This window comes from Dysidea avara, chromosome 9, assembly GCF_963678975.1.
Source record: "Dysidea avara chromosome 9, odDysAvar1.4, whole genome shotgun sequence".
NCBI classification, from domain to species: Eukaryota; Metazoa; Porifera; class Demospongiae; order Dictyoceratida; family Dysideidae; genus Dysidea; species Dysidea avara.
The window spans coordinates 2778297-2799890 of record NC_089280.1 but is presented as its reverse complement, the minus strand read 5'-3'; the positions used below and the strand labels follow the sequence as shown (position 1 = coordinate 2799890).

General features: G+C 39.5%; 3 protein-coding genes across 5 annotated transcripts in view; 1 reads left to right on the top strand and 2 right to left on the bottom strand.

Moving 5' to 3' along the window:
• Positions 1–20: 20 nt before the first annotated feature.
• Positions 21–3557, bottom strand: LOC136265821 (protein unc-93 homolog A-like). Of its 2 annotated transcripts, none has more exons than XM_066060753.1 (5): positions 3422–3557; positions 1473–2340; positions 1156–1420; positions 212–443; positions 21–140 (listed from the first exon to the last, which is right to left on the bottom strand). In XM_066060753.1, exons 1-5 carry the CDS (start codon positions 3424–3426, stop codon positions 110–112), a joined length of 1401 nt encoding a protein of 466 aa, XP_065916825.1. In that variant the 5' UTR covers positions 3427–3557; the 3' UTR covers positions 21–109. The 2 variants fall into 2 exon arrangements, with proteins under 2 accessions (XP_065916825.1, XP_065916824.1); XM_066060752.1 differs by having other exon boundaries at positions 216–443.
• Positions 3478–7086, bottom strand: LOC136265826 (E3 ubiquitin-protein ligase TM129-like). Of its 2 annotated transcripts, XM_066060760.1 has the most exons (9): positions 6912–7079; positions 6750–6866; positions 6541–6689; positions 6430–6485; positions 6042–6138; positions 5633–5730; positions 5280–5449; positions 4924–4998; positions 3478–3753 (listed from the first exon to the last, which is right to left on the bottom strand). In XM_066060760.1, exons 1-9 carry the CDS (start codon positions 7038–7040, stop codon positions 3559–3561), a joined length of 1086 nt encoding a protein of 361 aa, XP_065916832.1. In that variant the 5' UTR covers positions 7041–7079; the 3' UTR covers positions 3478–3558. The 2 variants fall into 2 exon arrangements, with proteins under 2 accessions (XP_065916832.1, XP_065916833.1); XM_066060761.1 differs by lacking the exons at positions 3478–3753; positions 4924–4998 and adding an exon at positions 5018–5188 and having other exon boundaries at positions 6912–7086.
• Positions 7087–7114: 28 nt separating this feature from the next.
• The window catches only part of LOC136265799 (leucine-rich repeat serine/threonine-protein kinase 1-like), a 38536-nt gene continuing 24056 nt past the window's right edge, over positions 7115–21594 (top strand). Inside the window, exons 1-11 of the mRNA XM_066060712.1 lie at positions 7115–7426; positions 11675–11706; positions 11767–11805; positions 12277–12427; positions 12485–12575; positions 12623–14146; positions 14273–14439; positions 14489–14607; positions 14661–14783; positions 15610–15859; positions 15915–16068. Coding sequence (XP_065916784.1) covers positions 7180–7426; positions 11675–11706; positions 11767–11805; positions 12277–12427; positions 12485–12575; positions 12623–14146; positions 14273–14439; positions 14489–14607; positions 14661–14783; positions 15610–15859; positions 15915–16068 — 2897 coding nt within the window. The 5' untranslated portion in view covers positions 7115–7179. The remainder of the gene's footprint in view (positions 7427–11674; positions 11707–11766; positions 11806–12276; positions 12428–12484; positions 12576–12622; positions 14147–14272; positions 14440–14488; positions 14608–14660; positions 14784–15609; positions 15860–15914; positions 16069–21594) is intronic.

The following is a 21594-nucleotide window of genomic DNA, read 5'->3' as shown; positions in this document are numbered from 1 at the left end:
ATGCTCCCAATGCCTTATAGTAAAATTTTCATTCATGTGTTAAACAGAAGTGATCACAAATTACAGTGCAGTCACATCTTGGAGGTCTTCATCTTGGACCTCTTCATTGTTACTGGTCAGCAGTGAGTATTTTGTCTGACCTGTATAATAGAGAGAAGTATTGTTGATATATTTACACACAGCAACATTCAAAAAAATTAAAACTACACACCTACTTTTATTGTACCGCGAACACTTTGAGAAACTGTTCTTCATTTCATCACTATATTCCCACTCAGCAATGAGAAACATTGGCATGGTAACAATGAAGATTGCTAGCAGTAACCACAACGTGTTGAAGAATAGGGAACACACAAATAACACAGAAAAGGCTATTGCTTGCCATAATCGTTGAATGCTGTAGCCAGTCTCTCTGTCTGACTCAAACACAATACCGAAGAAACCTGTAAAATAAGTCAACACAGTGTGTGGTCAGTAGCTCCTAATGTACCGTTATTACAAAATTGTGGATGTAGCTAACATTAAATACATGAAGCAGTCTGATATAGTGGACAAGAAAACACTCCAATGGAGTTTTTGTTATGTCTTGAAAGCTTCTCTATTTAGATAAATTATTTATACAGTCACTAGTCTATAGCAAAGGACCAGCAAATTTTTGAAGGTCACAGAAATTTGAAGGCACTTAATGTTGTGTTCAATGAAGTGGCTGTTCTATTAGAGTAATTGTATGTTGAACACATTGTTGGGGCAACAGCAGGCTCTGCTGTCCCTTGTGACGTCTTGCTTGCACGTACAGTGGAATTTGTCGAACTTAATCCCTTACAAGGTCTTTCCTTCAGTAAACATGTCCACTGGTTAATTGCTGCATAGATTAAAGTATATATAGCAGCATAAAGCAACATTTAATCACGTAGTTGGTATGTTGTCAAGTAAGTGTGAAAATTCCAAGTCCTTTCTTTATCCTAGTTTATAGCAGGTTATTTCATCCAGGCCAGTATCAAGTTCTGCACAGGTTTACCAACCAGTAACAAAACACATGTGCTATTAACACAAACTTATGGATAAAATTCTCACTAGTAGGTGACCTTTCTACACAATTCAAAATTTCCACTATGCAAGCATATTACTGTTATAAATTGACACTGGGACACTTACTTGTGGTGGTGGTGTTCCACACTGCATCACAGATACCCCAGAGGATTGGAACAAGAAATACGACCACATAGCTAGGCTCCCTGTCCCACAGCAAGAGGAATACCAACAAGCCCAACATCAACAGAAGGTTCAACACTATGATAACATAACGTGGAATATAGCTGAGTAGTTTACCAGTAGAATAACTTCCAATGGTACTACTAACACCATATGTCATAAGGGAGAACCCGACCCACTTCACTCCTACACACTCCGTAATATATACCTGTGTAATATCAAGGTTATGACAATATCTCATCTCAATGTGTCTCACTTACCAGTGTAAATGTACCATAGAGATAGCCCATGTCTGTTGCATTAGCACATACCAATCCAACTGGTAAAAAGCTCTTCAAACTAAAAAATTGACGTCCAAATTGTTTTAGACATGTTTTGAATAGTGCAATAGTTTTGTTAGAACACAGGTTACCCAGTGCTGTAGTCTCCGGTAGTTTACTGAGCAAGAATACTGCCACACAAACTCCTACTATATCTTGTAATTGGTATATTCCTATTATAATATACTCCTCAACTTGTGGTTTATGGACTGAGTCACTGTTACTATCAATACAAACATCAGTGACATTGGAATCGAGATCTCTGTCTGTCTGGAATGCAAAATAGACAACTGAGGATATCACATTTCCGGTGATGAACGATGCGAAAAAGAATACAAAGAATATTCCATTAAAATAAGACACAACATTGGACACAGGAATGTTACGATGAAGAGCATAAGCAGTTGCCAGTTCAGCAATATATACAGTGACAGAGGTCCAAAGAGGCCCTGACACTAACCCCAGCAGTGCCGATCCCGGTATGAGTGTGAAATAGCTCGGGTAGAAGTTACACGCTACATACACAGCATGACACATAAACACAATCACTATAGTATACTTCGTCCCTATAGCCTTCACCACCATGTTAGCTGAAATGGTCGACATGACAAAGAAGACATATATAACTGTTAATGATATTAACCCAACTCTTTCACCACTGATGCTGGTCTGAAGGTTTTGTATTGACGAGAAGGAGGAGAATATCAAATGCATGGCTGTCCCCAGTGCTACAAGATTCTTGTAGTAAAAGAATGAGCTAGTCTGTGGGATCTTGGGACCAGCTGTGCTGTCTTCCAACTCCATTTCTCTGTATAGAAAGGACCAGTGACTGTTTATGTACTAGTACACCCATGCAGCATACATATATGAAATGGGATAGATATTCATTGTACTGCAGTCAAACTACCTTTTTAACACAAGACAGGCCATGACACTAGAAAATAACCACCGCTATAAAAATAACCAATGTTATAAAAAAATCTACGTATTCAAAATGTTTTAAAATTGGTGGTCTGTTATAACATAAAACAGGTTTCACTAATGGTACAACCTGGGCTGTTTCACTCATAAACCTTTGGCAAAGTGAATGTTCTAATAGAGTATTTCATTTGGTTGATTGGTAATTGATTGGTAATTACCCTTTAATATTTAGTGTAATGTATGTATGACACCTGGAAAATATTAATGCTGCAGTTAGACAACCCTAGTCTGTTCCCTGAAAACAGAGTAACACACACCAATCATACACAACACAAACACATGCACAAAGACAGGCTAGCCTCGACCAACAATTTTTCCTTTTGTGTGGGAAAAAAAGTGGAGGTAGAAACAGAATTGAAGTGTATGGAGACTATATGGATAGACACGACTCATGCCAGCAAGAACATTTCATAAACAAACTACACGGTAAACTATCAGTCAACAATACAGTGATTTTACCGTCCCTACAAAAAAGTTGGTCTGGTCTACACGAGACTAAGGACAGGCATGGTGACTTATATTAGTGGGGCAATAGATCTAGACCAGTTTATAAAGCTAGCAATAAGAGCTGGACTAGTTCTTTAGGGTCAGGCTTCTACAAAAAAAATAGAATCTTTATAGGTACATAACAAAGACATGTGGCAGTACCAGCAACATATATGCTAACAGAAGTAGTCTGGTGTATGCCAATAAAAGCCACAGTGTAATACCGCAGCTTAAAACAATGCCCCTTGTACTCTGATGATAGACTAGACATTAGCTCGGCCTATACCAGACAATTGAACTTCTACAAGCATACTGGGTAGGCAGCACTATAGCATATAAAAACGAACAGATAGATGTCTACGGCGATACAACAGCGTATGAAATTAAACACTCCCTAACAACACAAGGAATGGGTCCCTCACCTCATTTATCAGTGTATGACTTGCCCAGGTGACACCCAACTCGATTGCACCACCGATTGCAACTTTCATGTAAATAATTTGAAATATTGTAGCTATTTACAAATACAGAAATACGAAAATGCCCTGAAGTAAAAATGTCACGCTTGTACGTTATTGCTAGTTCTGACTCTTAGTACATCCAATGCGCAAAACTGCGATCTGCACATGGGACAGGGAGCCACGCCCATCAGCCACTCCTCCGGCCGTCTCTGATCTTGTCTGCTAGCAAACCACTTGGCCATACAGGAGAGACACCACATGGGACGACAGAAACATTGCCTGCATTCACCATCCTGAATAGGGAAACAGCTGTATATAAGAATTATAGTACAAAACAAGAAAATACATTGTTATACTTGTGCAAATGGGTGACTGCTGTAATAGAGTATTTTGTGACAATACACCACCTATGGGCTGTATATTAGCTGGCATACATAAGTACTGCTTATTTTATATTTATTAATGCTTTACGGCACAAGTGCTGAAGGTCTTAGGACACCTGGTCCTACAGCCTGCTCAAAGACTATAAGATATGTCTTCCATGACTTGCTACTGTAATACAGTATCTTGTGAGATACTTAGGCCATGACAAATTAACCTTACATTTTCACAGATGCAGCACGTCAATGTTTTGGCAAACCCAAAAATAAAGAAAGAGTTCTAATATGACTTTAGACTCTTTAATATTGCACAACCAGTAACAGGTGTAGGTAGCAAAGTGGAAGGAAATGGAGCTCCATCACTTTATTATGGAAGGACTTTACTTACTTTTGTACCTGTCAAGATTGATACTCTAATAGAGCAGCCATATAAACTCTAAAAAAACAGTCAGTTGCAGCTGAAATGATTTTACATTTTGACCTGCCGGGTCACTACTGGAGGGAAAACAATCCGTGAAACATATGATTAATTTGGTATGGCCTTACCACTTGATGATTACAAATTTTAGGCCAGACAAATTAAAGTTGAGTAATGTGTTATATTTTCTCATCACTCGCTCATACCACCTTGTACCCTGCCGCCTCTAAATTCATTACTACTATTGATCATATGTGCTATTGTCTCAATGTTTAGACAAATTGGCCATCACTTTCAGCTGAGAAACTCCCTGCTGTAAGCATAAGCTTTAATCCTCGTATAGTGTGACAGGTCTGTTCTGTGATTTTGGGTGGCTTCCTTCAATATCTAACAACAATCACCTCCCCAGATCAAATTTTTGGAAGTGGCTGATGAAAATACTTTACCTGGCTAACTAAATAACTACATGAAACCCTACAAAAAGAACAAGACCTATATATGCTAATCAGCCCGCTGTGTCACCTGTCTAAACCAACCAACTTGAGACTTGATAACTCCCAAATGTGTCAGTTGTGTAGTACGTATACAAAGTGACCTGCCTAATGTAGCACTTGAATATTGTCCCCACAAGAGAGCAGGTTGTTGTTTCTCACATATCAACTCACAGTGTCATCAGCACACATCTTGCACAGCTTAACATCAGACATGACCTGCAGACAGCCGATACAAGACTCTGGTTGCTACAAGATGACAGAACACACATTGACAATAAACATCACCCTAAAGATAGTCTCACAGTCTGTTGTCAGGACATGTAAAATGTTGTAAACATGTTGAAGGATGGAATACCACCAAGGGCATTTCTCTAAAAACATATTTAAAGAGCTTTCCTTGGTAACACTTGATTGAGGGGTTAACAAAATTCCACACCTATTAGTCAACAGACACACATACTTATCGAATATTTCCAGGGAATTCCTAAAGTGGAAAATTCCATTCCCTTTACTAACAGACTACTTACAGGAGATGATGATGGTAGGTCGTAGTACCCATTCTGCTCTACTTGTTTCTCAAATGCTACAATAAACTGGTCCCCAAGTGACTGCCTAATGATGACACCTCGTGCTTCCCTCAGAGGAGCTTGTAACTTCTCCTTCAATTCTCCGTATTGTAGAGCATTTAAACGTATACCTGTGGTGTTGGGAAATGTTTGGACTGAGTGTTGTGTATTGCACTAGCAGTAGTATAGGTATTTGTGTGTTGTGTGTACGTGTGTATTTGAATGTGTAATGTGTCAAATATAGAGGGACCATTTCTAGAATAACAACATGATGGTAGTACACAAAATACACCAAATACACTACAATCACTAACTGAATGAAGATGAGTCAACACAGTTCACCAAAATAGTGAGGTATTGAGATGTAGTAGGTCCCTCCATAGACAAGTGATGTTCCTCAGTCTTTGATACACTAAACCACATGTAAACAAGTATTTACTAGAGACACATTCAACTAAACAAGTATTCAATCCTTAGGGAATATTATTTGGGAAAGTGATCATTAAGCATTAACAGTGACTAAACATGGCTTCTAACTCCACCATGATGTAGGTCACCAATAGTGTGGGAGATGGTTTGTAAACATTACATTATGACAGGCCAAACTAGGAAGAGTGGTTGTATTAGACTAATAAATATATACAAAGTTAGAAGGATAAGAGAGGTGGCCTTTCTATACAGGTGGCTGGTGATAGAACAGGTCTCCCTTAATTGTTGACATACACTAAGTGAGAGCTCCTCTGATGACCGACACTGACAGTATGTACTCCAGTCTTGATGATCCATGATTCTGTGACTATCACAGTATTACAGCCTAAATCTGAAATACACAATTACACCAGTGACAGCATAGTGTGTGTCATATGTATTATATAGCAGACACTCATTATAACAGTTCTTGGACTATGTTATGGACAAAACTAATCTCAGTAGAGAGGTTAATGTTCTATTCACTGAAAATGTCACTTAAATCAAACAAGTTTCAATTTATTGTTTACATATAAAATAATGTCTTTTCCATTGTTACTATATGTAGAAAATTGGTCTACAGTTGTTGTTTACGTTATACATCAATTTCAATATGATACGCATACTCAAGTTGTGCACTTACTATTCACAAACTTTTCAATCCTCCTGTATTCCAAGTTAATGTTAGCAGCTACGTCTCTAAGAAGCAACAAGATGTCTGCGTCTTAAAAGCACCTATTTCCAGTCACCTCACCTCCATGACTGATTGTAAGAGGCTAGAGAGACTGCGATAGGATGGTTGGCCCACTTGTTACGATGCCACCAGTAACCAAGAGCACATCCAATCAAAGCCATCACCACCGATACTATAACTAGCAACCACACCAGTTCAACTGGAATAAACTGAATGGAACCATATGGTGTAATAATACATTTGATGATATTACCAGTGCAATAACTCACTTCAGAAAGGTCGGGTTCAACCCAGTTTAGTCCCAGACAGTACAGTAGTGGTATACAGCAGTGTAGTATGGTGATTAATGTTGTTCTTCTTATGTGATAATAGATGAAGTGCATATCCTGTTTTAACGCACATGGGCTACATAAATAAGCGCCCTTACTCACCTCGTCACCAAAGTATTTGGAGAACAGTGCCTCAATGGTTATTCCGGCGCTCTTCATCTCTTGAGGAATCATACCCATGACCTCCATTAGAGCAGCGCCAATGAACAACAACGTGTACGCGTACAGCATTTTTAAAGAAATATTTTTAACGTGCGCATATATTGCACAAAAGATGCGATAGGCGTAGCTCTGACGTACATATTTCATAACCACGCCTACTCGTCATCTAAGCGTGAACACGAGCAGATGTAGTGAACAGTTTCCAAGTATGAGTGATCCTAACAGTCAAGATGGGATCGCGGCTGGGAATGGTGACGACATTATGGACGGGGTTCTTGAGACAGCCGCATTATACAACAATCTCGGATTTGTTTCTGATTGGTTGATGAGTTTTACTAAGGAAGAGACTGACAAAGAAGTGTATGCCAAACGGCGAGGGAGTGTACTACGTCGAGCATGCTATTATCACAGCGTTGACGTGGTGAACTGCATTGCCCAACCTGGACACTGTGACGGTGAGTATGTAGCGTCATGTGCTGTGTGCCTTTTTGGTGTACTGATGTGACTTAGCATGAGTCCAGTTTAAATTTACCCATGTTTGCTTCTGACACTGCCAAATCCACTCATCATTTTTGCCAGCCATTGCTACTATTTTCCAGGCTATTTTCAGCAAATCATCTAGATGGCCAGCTACTCATATGCTTCGTTTTATGTTTATTTATTTACAAATTCAGCCATCATTTCTTTGGTATTCTTTCCTTATTCTTATAAACGTCCTATAATTCCATTGGGTCACTGAGGTCAGTGGTACTGGGCATGACCACTATTTGTAAACGTGATGGCCATTAGGCCACATAAACTTAATTATTAGTTTCTCATCCTCCTGTACTCAAAATAGCAGTGCGGGAGGGCAGATTTTTAAAATTCAATTTTTATTAACTAGATAGCTGAATTAGCTAGCTAAAATGACTAAAAATGCAATTTTCTTAGACTGCTCTAGCAAGGTACCAACTACAAAAGGTGCTAATTGGTCTCCCTTAGCCACCAGTGGTGCAAAAACTCCTTGAAGAGGTAAGAAAAACGGCAATGTGGGTAGGGATGAGAACTAATAATTAAGTTTATGTGGCTTTAATATATATATGTGGTGGATACCTCAATGGTACAAGTTCAGGTTCATAGTTCAAAGGTGCATCACATCATTCCACTCAATGAAATAGCCTGCAACCCCACTACATAATAGATGAGAAGGCGTGGCACTATATTACATAACACAATCATTTATGCAGGGCAAAAAGATGGGTAAAATCAATGGAGGCAAACATTTTTTATTTATTAAAGCTTTACAGCACAAGTGCTGAAGGTCTGTAGGACACCTCGTCCTACAGCCTGCTCAAAGACATTATTTTTTGAAGTATTTCTGCATGCTCTGTATCAATTAATCACCACCCAAAATAGAAACCTTGTAGTTTACGGATGCGAAATTTAAATTGCTTACTTTTTAGAGTCTGAAACTGATTATGTTTATAGTCTATTTGATAGGTTGGCATCGTAGCCCTACAATAATTTGCACATGCAGCACATTTTTATGACCACACCTCTTCGTTAAACACATTTGACCCTCACTAAATGTGACTACTAGTCTTGTACCCAGCTGTGTTTGTGTTAATAACACAAACACCATCTGGTGACAATGCTTGCTTGAGCCTGGAAGTGAGAGAGAATTGATGGGTTATGTAATCGCATAAATGCGTTGGAAGCTAACAAAAAAAAGCAGATAATTTATTGGAAGTTTTCCCTAAGATGTTAGTTGTTTTCTAATCCAAACTTATAACATTGAAGAATCTTGACCTGATGTTTCACTAGAAATGAAACACTATCCTCTACTTATATGGAATTGCCTCTAGTATATTCCCCTTTTTAATTCACTAGGAATTTCAAATGGTTTTTCATCGATTATGCGGCTCACATGGTATGTACATGTGTACATGTTTTGATTGGCTAGCTAATAGTTTACTTCTGGGCTTAAGAATTTGAAAATTGTTGGAGTTTGTGCTATTAGCGCAGGCCTACCAAAACTAGTTTCAACCCATCACCATAGAAACAGCACTGTCAAATTTTGGGTGGAAAGCAAATGCCTTTAGCTGCTGATACTGTACAGCCTACCTGATGAAACACAAGATCACCTATGTACTGTTCAGGTACTAAGTAGAGACACTGCAGTCTCCTGGCAAAAGCTCCTTGTAAGTGCATACACTTAACAAGCATGATATATATATATATTATGGTAAATTTTAAAATGATTCTTCCAAAAATTATAGGCACATGCACCTAGTAACAGTATAAATGCACATGTACTCTACACAATCCCTGTAGAGTGACTACTACCACTATTCTGCTGTACTGTGCAGCTCAGTGTACAAACACAACTCTTAATTTTAGAAAAACAGGTTTACATGTTGTAATCTAAATGCAGTTATTGGTCAGCTATTGTTGAGAGTAAATCAAATCTTTATGTCTAAAACATAATACTGCATCAACTAGGTATTAAGAGTATTCATCTACTGTGGCTATGGAGAAATAGTGCTCATAACAGCAGTACAGTGGTGTATGCATTGTGCTAGGGTAGTGGAGATCCTGGTTGATGGCTCAGTCTTTGATCACTCAACCTCTACTCCGTCTTTGAGTAGTGGTTGTCTGATGGCATGCACAATCACTAATGCTGGTGTATGTGGTAGATATTAATGTGCTCTCGCCATTGGCATGTTACCATCCCACAGACAAGTGTATAATGGCACACATGTTAATAACTCATTAAAGCAGGCATTACACACACACACACACACGCACACACACACACACGCACACACAAATGTCATTTTCAACCTGGACAAGTGCTTTAAGCCAAAATAAAAAGCTTAAACCAACAGAGCATTTTACACCTATGCATAGGATACTTATTTACCATGAATCGTACACCTGGAGCAGAAATAGTACAATGTAAAGGGAGTTATGGGTAGTGGGGGCCAGCGTTGTAAGTGGACCGGGTCATCCGGATTATCTGGGTCATTTGGGTCACATTTTTCCTGGGTCAAGAGGGTCTTATCCACTTCACTGATTATCTGGGTCTGATGACTATAAGTTAACAAGCTTGATTGTATTGATATAAATGCAGTTGTAAATATTCAAGAAACTTATGTGGAGCCATACCCACCATTCAGGAATATGCTTTGCTGTCTGTGCAGGATATGTAGAGCCACGCCCACTTATCAGAATCGTATCAGCTGTTCTCTATGGGTATGCATGGCATTACATGCACTTTTGGGATCCGTGTTGTTACTTGAAATATAGGTAACTATTCTGGATTGCTGTGGCTGCATGTAGACGTACGTGTAGCCACACCCACTTGATAATACATAGACTCGTACGTAGTTACTCGTTTCTTGAAGACAATCCTTCTAGTGTAAAAAATGCAGGGCTAACTAATGGAGCTTGGGACTTGTGGACTTTTAATCTAGCTCTTGAAGCATGCCTCTATTTTAATTAAACCAGGTCACGTGTGGATCAGATCCGGGTCCCATCCGGATTACTATTTGGGTCAGTAGGTAACTGGGTCAACAGTACTGACCCACTTACAATGCTGGTGGGGACCCAATTATAATCTGGACCTAACCCTCTTATAAATATGGATAGTAGGAGCAGTGCTTACAGAGTGAGAAGGCAGGCAACTTTGACAGTAAACAATACTCGGTAAGAAAGATAAATTCCATTCTGGGCATGCCATGTTCAGATTTAGAAGCTATGGAATGGTGTTTAAGGCTTCATAGAGTTGTTGCAAGTAGCAACTTACAAGAGATTGTTCTGTTAGAGTAGTTTACTGCTCTAAATAGAGGAGTATATCTATCTTAAGTATTGACCAATAAGAGTGTGTCTTTGTGTGTGTGTGTGTGTGGGGGGGGGGGGGGCATGTGTACTGTGGCACTCCTTGTTTTCATCACTAAATACTTTTCCTAGATCCCTTTTATGTTGCCTGGAGTAATGTGAATAAACTTTAATTGTTCAAAATCTATAGTACTTAGAGTGCAATGTATATGCACATAGGTTATAGTTAAAGCACCGTCGCACGTGTGTATGAAAAATACAGGTAGCTAATACAGCATGAGGGAAAGCCAAGTGCTGTATTTGCCTCTCGACACTCCTGAGTGATATTTTTTTGTACACACAAGCATAGGCGGTGCTATAAGTGTTATATTGTACTTCCTGATTGGAGCATTCACCTCAAGTGCCCAAACAGCTTCGGTGATCAGACTATCAGTAAGTGTTTATTCTGGTTGTAGAACCAACTGGTAGGATTACTTTGATAATTTACAATGTCATGCACATGATCATGTGTGCTGTTTGAGTAGAGTTGTTTTTGTACATAACTGTTCTTCATAACCGTATTTTGCCCATTCATTTACATAATTGTACTATGTGAGCAATACAGTACAGTTATGTGGATAGTTGGTACTGTATATAAAATATGATACTCATCAGAACGTTGATCCTTCCACACAAAGTACACTATCCATACATTTAGCTTTAGACTGAAAAAAGTGTGTAAACTACAAGCTCATGAGTGATACAGTGTGTCCTTTTTGCTATTTAACACATCCAGTTGTATCCATACTTAATTGTTCCAACATGTATCGGTGCCAAGCTCATGTTACTTACATGTGTGTTTGAGATTTGTATGGATTAGTAAAGTATTGTATGTTTATTAATAGATATCATTAATCTTGCTGATTCTGATGGAAAAGTAAGTAATGATTGGTTCAAATAAAGTGTTGCTATAAATTGTATTTTCTTCTTCGTACAGACTCCTCTACATCAAGCTGCTGAAGGCAGTCAACGAATAGTACGTGTGTACTTGTGATACGGTATTTATATAATGGAAATGTGTGTAGCATTCATAGTCTTCAATTGATATCTCCATACAGTACTCCCTTGATTGTCCTACCCCACTTGGGCCCAAGATATGTCCAGATAATCAAAGCCCAATCATTTATATACAGAGCCCTGTTCAAATATTCTAATAGAACATAATTATATCTTTGGCAAAATACTCTAATAGAGCAGTCGCTTCTACTGTTTTAGATAACCAATTGTTTGGATAATTGAGGGCCATACTTGAGTGTGACAACATTATTAAAATTATTGTGATGGTACTGAAACAAGTACGTACTCTACATAATGTTTTATAAACAATGCTTTTGGGTAAACAAATATATAGACAAAATGAAAATTTAGTATAATCATCTCAGTTTTAGTTTGAGACTGATGGTACTCTACATATAGACAACTTCTATAGAGTTTGCATATATTTTAGGATATGGATCCAGTCAAGACAGAAAATGACTTGCTAAATATTATGGGATATTTATTCAAGAATGGTGCTGATCCCACAGTGAAGTACAAGAATAAAACTCCAAAGGATATAGCCACTGAACATGGCTTCAAACTAGGAACAGCTTTACTAGGTAACAATACTAAAATCATAATTATTTTACTTATACTTTATGTACACATTTATGCAGAAACATTGGAATGCATTTGGAACAAGACATACACCCATGACAAAAATATTGCACACAGCAGTCCAAGTCTCCACAAGCAGCTGCTTGTTTGGTGAGAAGAAACATCTTATGTGTTTGACTTTACAAGGTTTTGTCTAGGGCGGTTGAAAGAGAATATGTGGATATAGCACGCTCTGTACTGGTGATGAACATCACTGCTTTAGATGACCAAGGCCTGCATGCCCAAGTGGTGCAGCACCCAGTACCGATATCCCTGAAAGACTGCACTGTTATGCAGTTCTTGATGGGAACTGCTGAAGGATTAGGTGTGAAAACCCTTATCCATGTTGCTGCTAATCTAGGAAATCCTGAGTTGCTAAAGACTTTGCTTGTATTTAGTGGACTTCCCCTCAATGTTGTAATAAACAAAAGATGGAATACAATTCTTCAACCTATGGAAGTTAAAGAAAACACAGTGGTTGTGAAAGAAGATGAAATCCCTGGCCAGACTCCTCTTTCCTTAGTATTGTCTCACCCTTCACACTACAACATCATAAAAGATGTCTTTGTCAAGTTGCAGCAGTCAAAAAACGATCTTGTGAGTCATGTTGACCTTTCCTGTACTATGACTAACCGTTTACCCAAGGAGCTGTTTCACTTGAAATCTGTTTACAGTTTAAATGTTAGCAATAACCAGATAGCTAGCCTCCCATTTGCTGAGCTCTCAACACAGTTGAGGCCTGGAATGCTGAAAGACTTGAATCTCTCCCGAAACAGTTTGCAGAATCTGCCAATTGAGGTGTTTAGGTTGCCTAACTTGAATAACTTTGATGTCTCCCACAACCCACTAACATGTCTACCAGAGCTTTGGTGGATGTCAGACAGTTTGGTGAAGTTCAATGCTTCATCAACTTCTATAAGTAACATTTGTGCATTTGGGAGAGTGGAGCAAGCTAACATATCAAGGATGATGTCAATGCCTAGTTCATCTCGACAATTACGTGGTGTACGTGCTAGCAGTCCTAATGTTAATGGATGTCCTCTGCAGGAGTTAAACGTCAGTGCTTGTAATTTGCACAGTTTTCCTACGTATCTGGCTTGTTTCTTTCCCAATTTACGACATTTGAACATGTCTGGGAACAAAATCACATCATGTTGTAGTATTAATGAGCTACCTGCTTTATTAGAAGAACTAGATCTTAGCCACAATGAACTACAGTCAGAATTCATTGCAATCTTTTCTGTGTATGATGATTTTAAAAACTTTCGGTGCTATTATGACGCTGACATTGAGTGTTCTATGAGGTGCACTCATATGAGTCATAAACAACTTTCAAAACTACGAACATTAAATTTGTCTGATAATTCAGATTTACAAAACGTTCTTCTTCACCACGATAATTTAACTGCTAGCTCTGCCAAGACTGCAGATGTGTTTTTTCCAAAGTTAGGAAAACTTATTCTAAGGAATTGTGGCCTAAAGCAAGCCCCTGAGCATTTGGGTCGGATGAGTAGAATACACCTTCTTGACATTAGCTACAATGAGATGAGTATACCGCGTGAAGTGTACAAGTTAGAAAGTTTATCAACATTTGACTACACTGGAGTAAAAGATTCGGTTGTCATTGATCTGGACAACTTCATTTCAATTAGAGACCAGCAAATGTTCCTTATGCAAGAAAAGTAAAATAATTTACCTGTGTCTGTATTAGAATAGTGTGCACGTATATTTGTATATAATGAAAGCATCAATATTGCTTATAGTAATGGTTTTGAATTATTTTAATTGCACACAATTTTGTTCTGTAGTAGTCAACCTGCTGCATCACTGAAGTTGATGTTTGTTGGACGGAGTGGTCGAGGAAAGACTACCCTTCTGTATCATCTGAAATATCGAAAATCCAAGCCCATCACGTTCAGAGAAAGATTAAACAGTAGCAATCATACTGGTGAGTACAACAGTGGCAATCATACTGGTGAGTACAACTGGTATAGCACATCACTTGATAAGTAATGCATTTACAGATGAGATCCAGTCAACAATTGGTATTGATCAAGACTTGTGGTGTTATTCTAAAGGGATGGACAATGATGCAGCATCATCTGATGGAATCACATTTTTTGCTTGGGATTTTGCAGGAGAAGTATGTAAACAAATTACATAATTGTTTATCTCATAAGTGCATTGTTATTACAGGAGGAATACTCTGCTGCACATCAATGTTTTATCACTGAGAATTCTCTGTATGTTTTGTGTTGGAGAGTTACTGATGGAGAAGATGGTATCCAAGAGTTGAAGGATTGGTTGGTGACCATTAAGGTAGTAAAATATTTGCATTGTGTTTTGTTAGTTAAGTTCATAAATGTCTTCCCAAACCCTTCAAACAAGTTTCTATGGAATTAGAAATTTTTTATTTGATCAGCTAAATCTTGCTCACTTGACTGACTGATGCCTCCAGCCAAGCACAACTCAACTACAAATGAGGCTACACACTTGATTTTTTCACTGTTCATCATCACTTCAGCTTGAGATATGCTTTTTCACCAACTGCAGCAGCTACAATGCACTCATCATAGACTTACCTTCTCCTTTGTGTCCCTTTTCTTTCTCCATTTCTACATCTTAAGGTGTAATCTGTCATGATTTCAGTGCTTTAATTTAATTGTATAGGTGTTTGTCATAATGTTCTTTGTTTGTATAACAGGCTGAAACAGTCATTTCGCATTTTCAGTAATTGATAGTCAGGGTGTGTGTTCAGTGTCTCTAATGCAATTTTTCTAACGTGTCTAGTGTCAGTATGCAGTGGCTCACCAATTATGAACTATGATATTATAAAGATAGTAAACAAACAAGTTGTAAGGAAAAATTGGAGTAGGGATCATAGAAAAAAAAACACTATACACCTGCAGCTATGCTAGTGGACATTTCATCCCTCATAGCTGTGTACTATTGACAGGCTGTATGTGACTGAAGTGTAAATTTCAACTAGTATAGCTACTGTACAGGTTTAGACGACCTCCCTTGTTTCATTGTTCTATGATCTCTACCCAAATATAAAATTTCTAAATTTCCTTACACTTTGTCTTTTTAAACAATGAGGCTATGAACTCTAGTACAATGATAACTCTGTGCATCTATCTTCTAGGCTAGAACAAAGTCAGCCATGGTGGTAATAGTGGGAACTCACATTGACAAAGTCAGACACTTCAATAAACAGAAGAGGATACCATATACCAAAAGAATTGAAGAGCTGTATAGTAGCAGGTATTGGTACCCAACCATAAAGGCAATTGAGTTTGTCTCATGTGATGTGAAATACAAGAAATATAATAAATATCTCAAGCCCTTGCGAGATACCCTCTATGACATAGCATCCTCAATGAAGATGTCTGTAGGTAAGATATAAATTGGATATGATGATGAAATGATTATGTCTCCTGGTGATTGTAGTGACTGGTAACAAACGTTTTGAGCAAGAGGTTATTAACATTAGAATTCCAGTTAAATATCGGGAGTTACAAGACAGAATTATTGCCGAAGCTACTTACTACAGAAGACACAGACAAAAACGTCCGCCAATTTTGTCCTGGGATGAAATTTGCAAGTATGTAACATAAAAAACTAGTGCACGTATTTAAAAGTTATTAATTAAAAGTGAAGTAGAGATTCATGTGATCAAAAGTAGTGAAACAAGAGGTATGAATGATGGTATTACAACATAGCCCTGTGGGAAAATCCCTACATTTGGAATGTCATAACAATTATTTTTGCCAAAGTAGGGATTCTCCCACAAGGCTACCTTGTAATACCATCATTCAATCTTTTCCTTTCACTAGTTTTATAGCTACGTAAGATCCCTACTTCATTTGTAAATATTACTAGTTTGTTTAGTTTTTGTTATATAGCTACGTAATTGTGTGTATGTGACAGGAGAATACAATGGGCTGTTAATGTTTCGGCCTTATCTGGTAAGTGCTTTTGAAATTATAGCGATAGACAGCAAAAAGAGCAAAACAATCAATTTGTACAGTGTCTATTTAGAAAATAAATTACAGGCACTCATTTAATTAATCATAAGTCACAAGAGCAGCAGGATTGGAATTTGTGCCATTTTGTTCATCATAAACTGAGGCATTTATCAAGGTATAATTTTTGGCCTATATAGACCCATGCCATTTGTTGCGTTATTTAGAATTAATGACTACTAATCAGTAAAATTACACGCGCGCCTACATAATACAAGAAATTGTACAACTAAATAATACAGTTCTAATACACTCCCCCTGTTTGGTCACAAGGGAACAAACTACAATTAGCTAATAAATGTCCAGTCTAGGTTCGCCTGACGGCTTCGCCCAATACTGCTGCCTGTCGTCGTGGCCTACTTGAATGAAGGTCAGTAGTAGTGCCAGTGGTAACATCAGATCTAGACAAAGTTTCTGATTCCATATCATGCGGTGACTCGGGAGAGTCTGCCATGGTGTCAGCCTGTTCTTCAATGTCAGCCACTTCTATGGGAACTAAATGCACAATACTGCATTTCAAAACCTTGGGAGGTCCATTCTCATTGGATACATTGACAAGTGCTGCCCTCATTAATCCATCACTGCTTGTTAACAGCTCAATCACTCTCCCAAAACACCCTCTTGACATTGTCGTCCATAAGGATCACAACCTCACCCACTCTTATAGTTGGTCGTTGACCCTTCAACTGTGCCACCTTATTTTCTCGCAAACTCAAGAGGTAATCCTTGCACCAACAATAAGAGTTGAGTCAGAAGATGACGCTGGTTCTTGGCTCTTTTAGTGAGTGACTTTTGGGTACTAACTACTTCAAGGTGACTGGCACTTGGAGAGGCTGCAAGCCGACGCCTGTAAATGAGATGGGAGGGAGTGAGAGCATAACTTACTCCTTCTTGGTCGTCATACACGTACGTGAGTGGACGACAGTTAATGACTGATTCAATTTCAATAAGTAAGGTACGTGGCAAGCTCTTCAAACTTCAAGGTACTTCTACCCACAACTTTCTTCAAACATTGCTTCACACTGCGAACCATACGCTCCCAGAAACCACCCCACCAAGGTACCCTGGGAATGATGAACTTCCAGCTAATACGTTGATTCGTGAGACACTGAACCACCTCTAGAAAGCGGCAAATAGATCTGATCTCCTTGGAGGATGATTTAAAGGTCTTCGCATTGGCAGATAGCAGAGTTGCAGGTAAACCATGCCAACCAATGAATCTCCGGAACGCCGATAGAAATGAGTCAGCATTCATACCTCGAGTAAGTTCAAAAAGGAATGGCACGTGTTGAAGCACACGTGAAAAGGCATACATATACCTTCAGGCTGTTATTCTTCTTAGATTCATTTACATACAATGAGCCAGCAAAGTCCAATCCTGTATGAGAAAAAGGGGGATCGTCTGAGACCCTGCAATTAAGCTGGAAGGTCAGGAGGTGGCTGAGCACAATATGGGGGCCCTTCCAGCTTCTTACATACAACACATGACCTTACTTTTGACTTGATTGCTTGTCTTCCTCGTTGGATCCAGTAACGTTCACGGAGAGCCACCAAAGTGTCATTGATGCCTCCATGTTTAATTCTGTAGTGCATGTCAATTATCAGCAATCGGACAAACCAATGTTTTGATAGTAGCAATATAGGATTTTTTTCAGATTCTGACAGGTTAGCCTTGGTTACCCTCCCCTTACATCTCAGAGGATCGTGGTCATCTAAAAATAAGTGAAATTGGTCAATACATGGTGACTTACTCACACTGGGAGACCCTGTCAAATATGCAATCTCTGTCTGGAACGCCTTAGTTTGAATGGAACGTATCCAAATCACTTCTGCTTGGTTCAATTCCACTGCCTCCAATGCGACAGTATTGTAGGATGCCTCCAAGACACTAATTCGTCTCCCCTTGGTTGCTTCTACGAAGCGCAATACCCTGGCAGTTACCCTCAGCAATCAGTTGAGACTGCTATACTTCTCACAGTCAATAACTTCAGCCAGGTTCAGTGTACTTCCAGTGACAGAGGCCAATACATAGGATTGTTGACGAGGAGATTTCACTAATTCAGCAAGTACTGTGTCATCAGGCTCAGGATCCATTTACTTAGGCCAGTCTTCACTGCTTAACCTCAAAAATGCAGGCCCTTCCCACCACATGCTGCAAGTAGACAGCTTCTGAGCATCTAAGCCACGAGAAGGTAAGTCGGCTGGATCAAGAATTCCAGGACAATGTCTCCACTGACCCCTGCAAGTAGATTCTTGAATCTCCTTCACACGACGTGACACGTACTGCTTTAATGGCTTATCACTCTTGATCCAGAATAAGGCAGCTGTAGAGTCGATCCAACAAGTGATAACTGATATCTGTGGACAATTCTTCAAAATAGTATTAATAAGCCGGGTTAATATCAAGGCACTAAGTAGTTCCAACCAAGGAATCGACTGCCTCTTCAATGGAGCGACTCTGGTTTTGGCTGCAATGAGTCTTGTCACCACCTTCCCATTACTCACGATTCGTAAGTACACTACAGCAGTGTATGCCTGCTGTGAGGCATCACTGAATCCATGCAGCTCAACTATGTCAGGAGTTCCCTCACCATCAAAATAGTAACGAGGTATTTCAACATCATTCAAGGTCTTAAACTCACTTGAAAATCATTCCACTGCTTCAGGAATTCTCCTTCAAGCGGCCTGTCCCATGCCACTTCCTTGCGACAAATACTCTGAAACAATACCTTTAATTTGATGACAAAGGGACTAAGAATTCCTAACGGATCAAATATACTAGCCGTGACCTTAAGCAGGGATCTTCTTGTTGCTGGAAGCTTATTCAAAAGGGCAATTAGTTCTGAAAAACAAAAGGTAAGCTTGTCCGAATCACTTTCCCACAAAATTCCAAGCAGTTTGGTTTGTTCTATGTCTTTACTATCATGCCTAACAATGAACTGCGAATGTACCTTCCCTTCCTTGTGTACTTCCTGTGTATTTGGATCACTCGCAGGTTGGCCAGGTGACAAACTCATCTTGGACAGTAGCTCTGCACAGTTTGAGTTCCACTTCCTCAAATTAAAACCAGCTTCATCCATCACTTGTCTTGCTACATCAAATATTTTGTATGCCTCTTCCACAGTATCTCCCCCTGATATCAGGTCATCAACGTAAAATGCATTTCTGATAGATTGGATCACATTCGGATACTTCCCCTGATATTTATCTAAATGATGAGTGATTACAGATCCCAAGATGGCTGGTGATGGTCGAAGTCCAAACACAAGATGAGCAAATCGGAACTGAAGCACAGGACTACTGATGTCCTGGGGATTCTCAATCCACAAAAAACGTAACATATCTCGGTCACTGGGCTCAATCTCTATCATGAGAAAGGCCTTTTCAATGTCCACTGTCAATGCCACTAAATGCCAGCGAAAACGAACAAGTGTGTCAAAAAGCTTTGGAATTAGGTTTGGTCCCGTCCTCAAGCAATCGTTAAGAGAGACAGCATCCCCCTTGGCCTTAGCAGAACCGTCTTAAACAACCCTGAGCCTTGTCGTTTGCTTATCTTGTCTGATCACACAGTGATGGGGAAGGTAATGCACTGAATTGCCAGAGTTAGTTCCCACTGCAGCGAGCTTAACTGTATTGTCAACCACCGGTCCAATGATCCCCATCTCGTATGGTAGAGTCATACTCTTTCAACAAATCGGGTGACTTGAGCAAACGTTGCTGTAGGTATCTAAGATGGTTAAAACACAATGAAAAATGGTTTGGGACTTCAACATGACCTTCCTTCCAAGGAAGACCCACTTCGTGCGGTCTTCTTTAAGTTTCAGTCATTCCAGGAAAGTGGGTGTTGACTTGTCGTCGTTGCCATCTATTACACCAATCGACTCTGTGTCCCAAAAGCACTATAGTTCTGCAGCTAGGACATCATCTCTACTGTTTGATGGTGGATTATCCAAATGGGCTTGTGTAAACGGGATACTATCACCACTGTTCAGTGGGCCTGAGAGCAGCCATCCAAGCTTGCTACTGAGGGCTACAGGACCACAGTCTCCTATGAGGGTGTCACCAGTTACAATACTCCAGTAGTAATCGGAGCCCACTAGAACATCTATTGACTTGGAGTCATGATAGTCTCCATTGGCCAGCTCCAGGGCTTCCAGGTGCTCATAGTTCTGGGCACTCACCAGGGTCGGAAGAGATGAGCAGATCACTGGAGAAGAGTATGCAACTAATTCAATGGTCTCACCACCATTTGTCGGCTGAATTTGTAGTCTTACTACATCACATGACCGTGTGTCAAAGGAGGTATTTCCAAAAGTGTTTACATGTAACTTCTCCCTCTGAATTGGCTTAATGCCCAATCGTTCCTGCAAGGTCTTAGTGATGTACAACAGTTGACCGCTGCTATCAAGTAGGATTCTGATTGGTACCCTTCCAGTTTTTCCCACAGCTACTGCTCGGACTGTCTGTAGAAGAATTGTCTTATTCCCCTTGCTAGGCTTGCTTGCTGCACTGGTAGTGGTACTTGCTGGCTCAATTGGCTTCACTGTATCTTCAGAGGACTTCTGTGTTACTGAACGCTGATCACAGATGGACTGGTGATGGCGCCTGTTGCAGTGCCGACAGTTTTTTGGACTGTCACAATCCTTGAACCTATGGCACATTTTTAAACAATTAAAACATCGTCCTGCCTTCAACAGGATATCCTTTCGATCTTTTGACTCAGTGACCTTCTGACATGAAGCAGAAAAATGGTCCCCTTCACAATAAACGCACTGAATTTTTCGACTGCTAGCCACCAAGGCACTAGCAGTAGAGGGGGTTGAACCTTTTACTGGTCGTGGTGTCGCATTAGTCATACTTGCTGCAACCCCTTTGCTGGCTTCCCTTGCTTCAACCTCAAGCTTAACCACCTTGAGTATTTGGTCAATTCCCCAAACTGCTCTGCCTCTTTCTCTTGCAATTCTCAACTGGAGATCACTTGGCAGTTTGTTCATGATAACTGGGGTAAGTGTGGCACCATACTGTTCAGGGGTAACATGTAGGGCTTCAAGACCTTGGAGGTGCACCATAATTTTATCATAAAGAGCTCGAAGGAAACTGGAGTG